Genomic DNA, 11,479 nt, shown 5'->3' with positions numbered 1-11,479 from the left:
ACACCTTTTGATAAAGAAAATGAAAAATATGTATTCATAAGGCATTGTTTGACTTAAAGATTTTTAAATATAATTAATGTTGTTTTATTTGAGTTTACAAGTGTATGTGTTAGGAATGAGACTCTTTAATTTTGAAGGGATGTTATAATTAAGTTAAAAAACTATTAGGACTTTTGCCAAAGTAAAAAATCATTTAAAGGACGAACAGTTGGGTGAAGAATAAGTTAGGAAAGTAATTACCAACAACTTTTTATCTACTAAAGTAAGTTGTTTACATTGTTTTGGCAATAAGACAAACAATACATTTGATGTTCAGTTTACCCGCCAATAAAAGGTTGTCAGCTAAACATATGTTGACACGTATTTGACTTGTGTTACTAAAAAAATAAGAAAGAAAGTAGAAAGTTAATGAAAGATTATATCATTTTTAACAACAAAAGCAGAGGTTGAATGAGACTATTAATCATACTAGATTTTCTGATTCCTTAATTATTTATATTTCACAGTAAGTAGAACCCTTGGACAACATCTAGAAGTATATGAATTGGTGCTATTATTCTCTCTACATTGAAACTGTTTTTAATTAATTACTCCCTCCTTTTCTATGGGTTGTTCACTTGTTACTTTTAATTTGTATTTTATTCTTAATTCATAAATTAAAAGATAGTTATGTGAAATCTTGTTTGACTCGCCTCAATACAAGTATTATTAATATTAACTTTTTATAATTTTTAATTAAGAACAATTAGAGATATAAAAAGTTAACATGTTGGCTTAGCAAGTGTGAAATACTAAATGACATTAATAGAATGAATAAGAGGTAATATTAGTTAAAACTAATTTATAAATAATTTTACTGATATTTACTAATTGTGAATGACCAATAAAAGGATTTTTACTAATTAATTATTTTTTAAAACTAGACAATGTCTTAACCATTAAAAAATTTAGCCACCAAAATATTCTCCAAGAAAGTATTAGTATTTACAGTGGTGATCTAGGATTTAAAATAAGAGTTTTCAGCTTAATAAAAGCCTTTTGTTTTCTATTAACAAGTAAAACATAATTTGAAAGACTACAACATAAATAAAAAATACTCAACATAAAATTGATACTTTATAAGTTAATTAAAATGATAATTTTAAATTTATTCATGAATAACAATGAATGAAATCATACACAAATACAATACAAATTCTAATTATAAATTGAATTATCATAATTTAAAGCATATAAAATTAAAATTATCATATTTTAAAGCAAATTAAAAATTCTATTTTATTAACAAATAATACCCAAATTAAATTGATTTTGTCATAATTTAAAGCAAATTAAAATTAAACCCAAATTAAATCATACTCAAATTCAATATATAACACTTAATTAATTCTAAATTGTAATTCAAATTTCAATAATTTTATCTACTATAAGTATGGGAGATTGGATTGTGGGGTTGTGGTCTGTCGGCGGTAGTAGCTGTGGGCAGGCCACAAGCAAGTGACAAGGCAGGCACAATGATATTTGAGAATTCTGAAACAGAGAATGAGAGGAAGAAGAGTCAAAAATGGGGCAATTAAGGAAACTAATAGTCATTTATTTCTTTCCTTTAATAGTCATTAATTGTAATTGCTCTTTTAAAGTAGTATTAATTATGTTAAAGTTATAAAAACAATTGTTAATGTTGTAGCCTAATGGTATGAAAGTGAGATTAATTATCTATATTTGACAATAGGTCATGGATGGTTCTAGGATCTAAGTACTACTTTCTTAATTTTTTTAATGGGGTATATATGCAATCCCATTACCTTAGTTAGGTCCGCCACTGAAGATTCACCATCTATAAAATTGTAAGCAAGCCAAAATATACAAGACGTGACATTCGTTTGCATAGGTGAATAGGACATTCAATTTGGTCATTTGGCAATGTATGTAAAAATTCTTTCTGCAGGGCCATACCATACAAAAGTGTTCCGTGTATTTAGATACGACTATATCCAAATCTTGAACGTGAATGGCATTCATTGTTCATAACTTCATGGACAAAACAACAGTGCAAGTGGTGAGTGAGTCACAGGATAAGATAATGTAAATAAAATAAGTACTTTATTTAACAATCCTATTCTAGATACGAGTAGTAAAATAAGCTCACATGCAAGACAATTACGGTCCCTTCTCAACATCATTCATTATTTAATAAAATACTGATGAATATTTTCCATTTGGGTATGACTTTCTACTCACTTTTGTCATTTACTCATTCATATAGATCCTGCATTTCCTTTCTTTGGATGCGCTCTTATCTTTCACTGCTTACTCTTTTTTGACTGCTATTTGTTCCACTTGATCATTGAAAGGTTTGTTTTTTATATTTAAATTATGATTTTGTTGAATGTTGTGATTTTTGCTTTTGGGGTTTTAGAAGTATTTCCTTTTTTTTTTGAATTTTTGGGTTTGCTTAATTGTTGATTGCTCAAGTTATATGTTTTGATAAATTTTTAGAATTTGATGGATTTTGATTAAGTTGATAAATTTAGTTAATGGGTTTGTTTTTGAATCATGACATTTAAGTGAAGGATGAAAAACTTCAAAAGATTTGGTTTTGATCAAGATATTGACATGGGTTCTGTGGTTTAGGTCAAATTTAATAGATTTGAGTTGCATACTAATTTGTTAGCTAATTATTTTTATCCTTTTTTAATTGTATGATTTCATCATATTTAGGGTTACTTGAGCTGTCTTCTAAATAATCAGCTGGGTGATTAATTCGAAGAGACTATTTGGAGTAACCTACTGATCTTTATAAAAATTTGCATCAAAATCCTTGAATTGTATTAGATATGGGAAGAAACTCTAAGACAATAGTTTGGTTTAGGAGGGATTTAAGGATAGAAGACAATCCTGCTTTAGCTGCTGCAGCCAGGGATGGTAGTGTATTGCCTGTGTTCATTTGGTGTCCAAAGGAAGAAGGCCAATTCTTCCCTGGCCGAGTTTCGAGGTGGTGGTTGAAGGAATCCTTGATCCATTTAGATCAGTCATTCAGGTCACTTGGAGTCGAACTCGTATTGATCAAAGCAGAGAGTACTATTGATGCTATTTTGGAATGCATAAATGCCACTGGAGCCACCAAAGTGGTGTTTAATCGTCTCTATGGTGAGTTTTGATACCTAATCCTGGCTTGACTCTTTGTTTTTCCTATGTATTTGGTACTTGTTTTTGCTACTATTATATGCATAATATTGCTAAAATTATTTGTCGGTGGATTAACAAAGAACTGAATCTTGATCATAGATGGCAAGCAAAAAAACAGTATAAGTGATTGTCCTAGCACTATTAAATGGGTGTTTAGATAATGATATTGTGATTTCTAAATGGTTAGTGTTAGGCCGTGACAATTCTTCGCACAATTATCCCATAGGCTCACTCTTGTGGACACACTCACAAGGCACTTGTGGGCTCAGTACCCCACAAACCCACAAGTAATAAGGATTGACTTGCGTACATACTTGATGAGGTTCATCGACTATTTTAGTGATTTGGGAGATATTTTCAACAGTTGGAACTGTTTACAGTATAAAAATCATGTATGAGTGAAGTTTAGATTTTTAATCAGTTTGATTCTTTGTGAATTTATCTTTTCTGTTTTAATCTGTAATATTATGGTACAGAAAGGCAGAAAATGTACTCATTAATTCTTCTTCCATTGTATAGGGATCAGTGATTTGCGTCAATTAAATTATTCATAAAGTATTTGTATATTATTGCATATTGGTTTGATCAAATTTATAATTTGCTCTTCTCGTAAACTGATCCCTTCATCAATTGATGCTTCATATTTTGTACTATTGGATTGCACTTTAATGTTAGGCCGTCACATAATCACCCCGTGGGCTTGAGTCTACAAACCCACGGGTAATTAGTGTTAACTTGCATACACACTTGAAGAGGTTCACTCTTTCTCAAAACCATATAGTATTAGGAGGATCACCCACCAAGTATTATATGCAAGTCTATAACCCACTTTTTTTTTATTTTTTTTTATGCGGGATCTTCTTCATATGTGAAGTATTTCTAACATTTAATTCATAAAATTGCAAATAATATGCAGATCCTGTTTCACTTGTTCGGGATCATAATGTCAAACAAAAACTTGGTGAGCTCGACATTGCTGTCCATAGCTACAATGGAGATTTGTTGTATGAACCGTGGGAGGTTTATGATGAGAAGGGACATGCTTTTACAACTTTTGCTCCTTTCTGGGAGAAGTGCTTGAGCATGCAACTCGATCCCGCTTCACTACCTACCCCTTGGCGCCTTTTTCCAGCAACAGGTGCATATTATTATTACCTATGAAATTTCTTTTATTTTTCACTTTTGATATATATAAGAATAGCTTCTAGTATGATTATCATTTCTAAAAAAACTGTTGTGATTTTTTGACAGGTTCTATCAAGAAATTTTCAATTGAGGAATTGGGTCTTGAGGATGTATCAGAAAAATCAAGCAATGCGTTGCTAGGAAGAGCTTGGTCCCCAGGCTGGATGAATGCTAATAAGGCTCTTACGGAGTTTGTCGAGCAACATCTGCTCGACTATTCCAAAAATAGGGTAAAGGTTGCAGGCAATTCAACATCACTATTATCCCCTTATCTTCATTTCGGGGAATTGAGCGTGAGAAAAGTTTTTCATTGTGTGCAAATGAAGCAGATGGTATGGGCAAATGAAGGGAATATGTGTGGTTTGGAAAGTGTAAATAAGTTCTTGAGGGCGATTGGATTTAGAGAATATTCTCGATACCTTTGCTTTAACTTTCCATTCACCCATGAAAGATCCTTACTAAACAATTTAAAGTACTTCCCTTGGAATTCGGACCAAGCACTTTTCAAGGCTTGGCGACAAGGGCGAACTGGTTATCCACTTGTTGACGCAGGAATGAGAGAGCTTTGGGCAACTGGGTGGACTCACAATAGAATGAGAGTAATAGTTTCAAGTTTTTGTGTGAAGGTTTTGCTGCTTCCTTGGCGATGGGGAATGAAATACTTTTGGGATACACTTCTAGATGCAGATTTGGAATGTGATATACTAGGTTGGCAATATATTTCTGGAAGCTTGCCAGATGGTCATGATCTTCACCGTCTAGATGACCCAGAGGTACATTCGCTGTTTCATCTTGATATCATCTGACCTTTTGAAGGTTTCTTATTTCTTGTAAATTCTCTGTTTCATTAGCTTCTTTGGTTTGGCTGTGTCATCATTTATTGTCGATTGCGATCACACTACTCCAACCTGGTCATGTCAACATGTAAACTAATAAATTTGCATATCCGTCAAGTCTACTAGGCTCTGATTCGGTAACTGTAACTGACCTTGAATCAGAAACAACCATATCTTTTTTTCAGCCCTTCTTGTATGAGACTGTCTCACCATGAGACGAGCTTATACAAAAGGTCCATTATGCTAAAAATTTCTATTATTGATCTATTTAACCCAAGTATGAAGCATGTCTTACGATGATACCGTCTCATACAAGAATCTGTGTCGTCTTTTTGTTGTCATCATTGTGATTTGACTATCATTCTTTGTCTCACAATAATTCCAGACTAACCATTTTCTTTTAACATTATCATCCTTGATGTTTCTACTAGCTTCAAGGTTCTAAATATGACCCAGAGGGGGAATACATCCGACAGTGGCTACCAGAACTTGCAAGAATGCCAACCGAGTGGATTCATCATCCCTGGGATGCACCGATTTCAGTTCTTAAAGCTGCAGGAGTAGAGCTTGGATTCAATTATCCAAAACCAATCATAGATCTTGAGATGGCTAGAGAACATCTGAACGATGCTATATGTTTGATGCAAGGAAACGCTGGAGCTGAAGAAACAAATGGGACTAGTGAAGTTGTAGTCGACAACTCTGAAAATGAGGGGAAAATGGACACTACACGGCTCGATAACTCTGAAAATAGGAAATCATCTATCGCAAACATTGGCTTGAATCCAAAACCTAATTGCATTTCAGGGTCATCCCATGATCAACAGGTTCCCTCGATGCAAAATTTGAACGATAATCTTTTGCCAAATGCGAAGAGGCCTCGAGTTTTTGAAGAAGATCAAGGTCGTGAAGCTTGTGTACATGCTTTCAATGAAAATAATGAAGCATTTAGTGTTCATGAAGAAGACTTGTGTTCAACAGCCGATTCTTCATCAGCTAAGAAACAGGCAACAAGCAGTTTTTCATTCCGTGTCCCACATGCTTGTTCTGTATCATCAAAAAGCAAGGATTTTTTATGTGGCGAATCTTCTGATGTAAATCAATCCTCGAAAGAACATATTGATGAGGAGTAGATTCAAACTCAGGAAGGTTTCTGAATTAATCTTAAAATGTTCAAGAGAAACCATTGGGGTCTAAAGTTTAGAGAACGACTTGCTCTCAGGATTCGGGAGATAGATGATATACTCAACTCAAAAGCAGGTTGGTTTTCTGTATATTTTACACTTGTTGAGATTCAAATTTGCTGATTTAAAGTAGCCGTAAGAAAAGCAAAACGACACAGAACAAAGTTCGAGTCAGGATCGCGAGTTATGTTGTTTCATTTCTACAGAACATATGTTGATTTGAATACATGATCAGCTTGATGTCTCGTCAATTAACACGTTGAATTCCTTTGTATTTCCAGTGTTGTCAGTGTTTATGTGTTGTCTGGGCCAACAAATTAACAAATTAAATCGATGGAACAACAATTTGATGCCCTGTAATGAAAATGGTTTTGTATAAATACTTCATACTAGTTTTTGTGCGACCTTTGGAATTTCTGCTTTTGTTTAATGATTAAACACACAGGCATTCCTGCTATCTGACTCAAGAAAGAATTTGTTTGATGCAGTGACTATTGTGATTCATAGGAACTTAGGATATTGAATATCTTAAAAATAGACAAGATAGTTTTTATTATACAGGAAGTCTTGTATGGGACAACAAGCCCAAACTATTTTTCTTCAAAAAAAAATTAATTACTTTATTTATGTTATAATACACATGATAACTGTTTGATTTTTTTTTTTCAAAAAAAAAAAAATTATCAATTGTACAGGGATAACTGCACTGTTGTTGTGATCTTGCAACCATTAATAACTAACCTCCATTGTACAGTTTAATCTCCTTGACTTGATAACTGCACTATACTCACACTATTATTTGGTGTAATTGATCAACAAAATCAAGAACAAAAACATATTATATTTTATTAAAGATGTAATTGATTACTTATAGCCTAAAAGTGATGACGTATAACATTAAAGTGATGACTTAGATTGTTAAAGTGGTTACCCACTGCTTATAAGTATTCTTTTTAAGGTTGTATACGATGAACTTTAAAGTGATTATTTATAGCCTTGATGGATGAATTATAATGTTAAAAGAATGACTTTCATTGTTTAAGTGATTATCAACTGGTTATAAGTATTCATTTTAAGGTTGTATATGATGACTTATAAATTTAAAGTGATGATTTATAACCTTAAAGTGATGAGTTAGATTGTTAAATTAATTACCTATTTTTTATAAGTATTTATTTTGAGGTTGTATGCGTGGACTGTTGACTTTAAATTGATTACTTATACCCTTAAAGTGATGATTTAGATTGTTAAATTTATCACATACTGCGTACAAGTATTCATTTAAGATTGTATGTGATGCTTAAAAGGATCACTTATAGGCTTAAAATGATGACTTATATCCTTAAAGTGATGACTTGACGTATATCTTTAAAGTGATGACTTACTTTGTTATAATGATTACTTATGGCCTTGAAGTCATTTGCATTAGAAAACTTTGCATTTACATATACATCATTTACACTAGAAAACATTGCATTTACATGCAAGTCATTTGAAGAGGAAAACTATGCATTTACATACTCCACACACAAACAAGGAACTTGATATCCATACAAGGAGTAGTTATAGAATACTTGACATTATCTTTGTAGTATCTTTTTACAATATATGTTCACTTATACAATTGCTTGATGTCTCTTTAGCTTATCAACATCAATAGGTTGATGTCTCTTTCATTTCCACTTAATTTTAAATATTATAGCAATTGCTTGATTGTCAGATAATCATCAGGATCTGAAAAATAAAACAGTCATTCTTTAACATAATTATAAAAAGATAAAGAAGTGCATAAATCTAACTTAATAAACCTTAATTTCACATTGACATTAAAATAGAAATTAAAAAAATAAAAACAAAAACGACATATATACATGAAGAAGAACAATAAAAATGTATTTATTAGCCGCCATTATAATGCCAATTATGCTAAATGGGTTTGTGTTTGTCACCATTGTAATGAAAACATATGAAGAACAATAAAAATGACACTACATGAAGAAGTGTTGTTTCTTATTGTCGAAATGCAGAAATACGTAGCACAAATCAAAGGGAGACCACATGAAAAATGTCAAAATTGATGAAGAACAAGAAGAACAATATGGACTAGAAGATTAGTAGATTTAGGAGAGATGAGGGAGAAGAAGCAAAGGAGGAGGTTTTACTGATGAAGAAGAAGAACAAGAAGAAGAAGAAGAAAAGGATGCAGAGATACTAAAAACAATAAGAACCAAAAGATTAGTAAATTTAGGGGAGATTAGGATGAAGAAGCAAATGAAGATGTTTTGGAAGAAGCAAATGGAGAACCACAAGATTAGTGAACGGTTTCACTTTCTATAATTAAACGTGTTTTTACTTTCCATCGTTTTTTGATTATAATCGTTGTTTTTATTCTTTTGTAAAACATAAACTTTTTTTAATAATTAAATTGGGTTGGCCCAAATTAAGACCGTCTCACTGTGAGACGGTCTTAATTAAAAATTGGCACAAGTATTAAGATTACAAGTATTAAGAAGTTGGTCGGAACGTCTAAATTGTGTATGTAAGATTAAAAGTGAGCAAAAATCTAGGAAGATGTGTAGATAAATGTTAAAGAAAGGGCTGGAACACTATCTAAAATAGAAATATTACAAAGTTAAATAACAAACTAAAATAGAAAGCGTAACGATCTGTTAGCATTTAGGAACAAGGAGTTTTTAGTAAAGTAGGGCCTGTTTCATTGATGTTTCAAGGGATGGAATATGAGCTTGCTTTGCAGTTTGATTAGAGTCATTTGCTCTGATAAATTTATGGTCTACTAGTCATAAAATTCATGTCTAGTCAGTTCGATTTATCCAACTAGCTGAAATTGCTATGCTTATTCATTCACAAGTTCAAGTAAAGATGAACATTTCATTACCCATTATCTATTAAATGCCTCTCATCTATGCAGTGCAGGTTGGATTTATGCAATTTTTTTTTCAATTTTATACTTTTAATACCAGATAGATTTTTTTATTAACTCTTAATAACATTATCTATAACCTCATATAAATAAATACATGATTTAGTGAAATTTTAGACTACGTTCTGAATAAAAAAACTTTGAATCTATAACTCCATAATAATATACAAAATACAATTAGAGAAAAGACTAATTTTGATAAAATAAGGAGTTGAATAGTACTTTATGATTTACCATATTTCCAATTTAATTGAAAAAAATCAATTTGTTATAGTATAACAAATAATTGAGTGGTTGGTGGTGGTCCTGAAGATGACGAGCATGTAGTAGACATTAACATATTTTGCTTTAACACCTTATTTTAATGGATTCTAGGAATGAAAAGCAATTTTCATATTTTGTTAAGATGATTTTCTTTCGAAATTGTGTTTATCATATGGACAAAATTTCTTTATTTCTGAATCATTTTAACACCTTCAATATAATCACTGCTCCTTTTATGACTCTTCTTTATTAATTGAATATTTTCGAAACCGAAAAGGGAAGGGATATATAGAGATGGTTTTAAAGGAGTACTTTCTTTTATAAAAATTTTGCCTTATATGTGACAAAAGAAAACTCTAACACTAAGACTTTAAGCCATGAAATTTATTTTGCCTTCATATTAACGTAAAAAGCTCTCATACTAAGATTATTTCAAGACTTAAAATTGACTTTTCTAATATGTTTAAGCTAGGACTTCAAATTGAGCGTTAGGACTTATAGAGAGTGTGTTTGTATTAGAGAAACTCTCACAAATGACAATGAGCCTAAAAATAGAGCAAACTCAATGAAATTTAGAGCAATATGAACAATGAATTACATGGTATTCATAGTATTCTTAATCTGTTACCTCGATTTAATCTTAGTCTTATTAACATATTTTCTTAATCAAATTATCTGGTATTTTTTTTGTTTTTGTTTAGCAAATAACTTGATAATTTAACCTTATTATAGAGTAGAAAATAGAGCAAATATGTGACGTTTTTGTTACTTATAACATCTATTGTGAGAAAGAATAAAGCAGAATAAACCAAATATGTAAACTAGAATATTGTTCAATATACTAGCCTAAATTAGAGTATTATTATCAGGAGTTTTAATATACTTTAATTAGGGGTTATACCATGTATAATATTATTTGTATTCCTAATATACAATTGAATACAAACCAAATATTCAACTCATTTTTTTAGATTCTTATTGGTATCAGAGCCAAAATTTTCCTCCCGCAATTGGAAAACCTTTTGGTTTCTTCATCTAACCAAAAACCTCAATTGTAATGGCAAACGAAAAATACGAAGTTAAAAACTAAATAATAAATTAGTTTATATAGAATACGTGTTTGCTCGTTGCAACAAATGGACATGCCATAACAAGTCCCAAACAATAACAAAGCTTAAAATATCAACCTCACCAAAAAACTTACCCATTATAACTATGCAAAATGACCACTACACATGTATTAAGTGTAACCGCCTTGAATTACGAAGGCAAACACTAACTGGAATTTAGTATTAATCAAGCGGAAGCTTACTTTTGCCAACACAATTAAGGGATTATTTAAAGGTCAAACCAATATCCAAGCAATATAACGGAAGTCTTAACTGTCCAAAATATAGGAAAATTACAACCAAATCGAAATAAGTCCAAAGTTCAAATTACATCCTTAAATTAGTCTAAATCTAAACTAATAGTCTCTCAAATAAAATAACGAGATCTAAACAAAAGGGGAGTCATACTCCAACTCGGGTTCAACTTCCGCTCGCATATCCATTCTCCGTCAAGGTGCATAGGGGTTTACTCTAAAAACAAAACCATTGGAAAAACATACAAAGCATAGTATCAGCAAAAAGGCTGAGTATAAACACACTGGTGTCCGTCAAACAAGTTATTAGAATCCTTTTTTTTTTTTATGAGTAAATTCATTTTGAAATATGCTTTTTCATTTGATAAATCATATTATGATTCAAATCCAGTTCAATGGCTCTATAATAATTTCAAATTCTCATTTTTCATCATAAATCATAAGATCTCAATAGATCCAAATCAATTTCAAACTCATATCATAAGTTTACATGGGTACTCTGTGAGTCATCTTGTGA

General features: G+C 31.3%; 1 protein-coding gene across 2 annotated transcripts; it reads left to right on the top strand.

Moving 5' to 3' along the window:
- The first annotated feature begins 2,039 nt into the window (after positions 1–2,039).
- LOC130809430 (cryptochrome-1) lies at positions 2,040–6,544 on the top strand. 2 transcript variants are annotated; one of them, XM_057675225.1, is made up of 5 exons: positions 2,040–2,223; positions 2,722–3,150; positions 4,106–4,327; positions 4,441–5,147; positions 5,642–6,544. In XM_057675225.1, the coding sequence occupies exons 2-5, from the start codon at positions 2,838–2,840 to the stop codon at positions 6,341–6,343; spliced, it is 1,944 nt and encodes a 647-aa protein (XP_057531208.1). In that variant the 5' UTR covers positions 2,040–2,223; positions 2,722–2,837; the 3' UTR covers positions 6,344–6,544. The 2 variants fall into 2 exon arrangements, with proteins under 2 accessions (XP_057531208.1, XP_057531201.1); XM_057675218.1 differs by having other exon boundaries at positions 2,040–2,354.
- Positions 6,545–11,479: the final 4,935 nt, after the last annotated feature.

This window comes from Amaranthus tricolor, chromosome 1, assembly GCF_026212465.1.
Source record: "Amaranthus tricolor cultivar Red isolate AtriRed21 chromosome 1, ASM2621246v1, whole genome shotgun sequence".
NCBI lineage: Eukaryota > Viridiplantae > Streptophyta > Magnoliopsida > Caryophyllales > Amaranthaceae > Amaranthus > Amaranthus tricolor.
This window is presented reverse-complemented; position numbering and strand designations above follow the sequence as displayed.

Excerpts from the sequence above, each read along its gene's own strand:
- LOC130809430 (XM_057675225.1), top strand. The coding sequence starts at position 2,838 with ATGGGAAGAAACTCTAAGACAATAGTTTGGTTTAGGAGGGATTTAAGG. Across the intron at positions 3,151-4,105 it reads GGTGTTTAATCGTCTCTATG|ATCCTGTTTCACTTGTTCGG; the intron begins GTGAGTTTTGAT and ends AATAATATGCAG. Across the intron at positions 5,148-5,641 it reads ACCGTCTAGATGACCCAGAG|CTTCAAGGTTCTAAATATGA; the intron begins GTACATTCGCTG and ends TGTTTCTACTAG.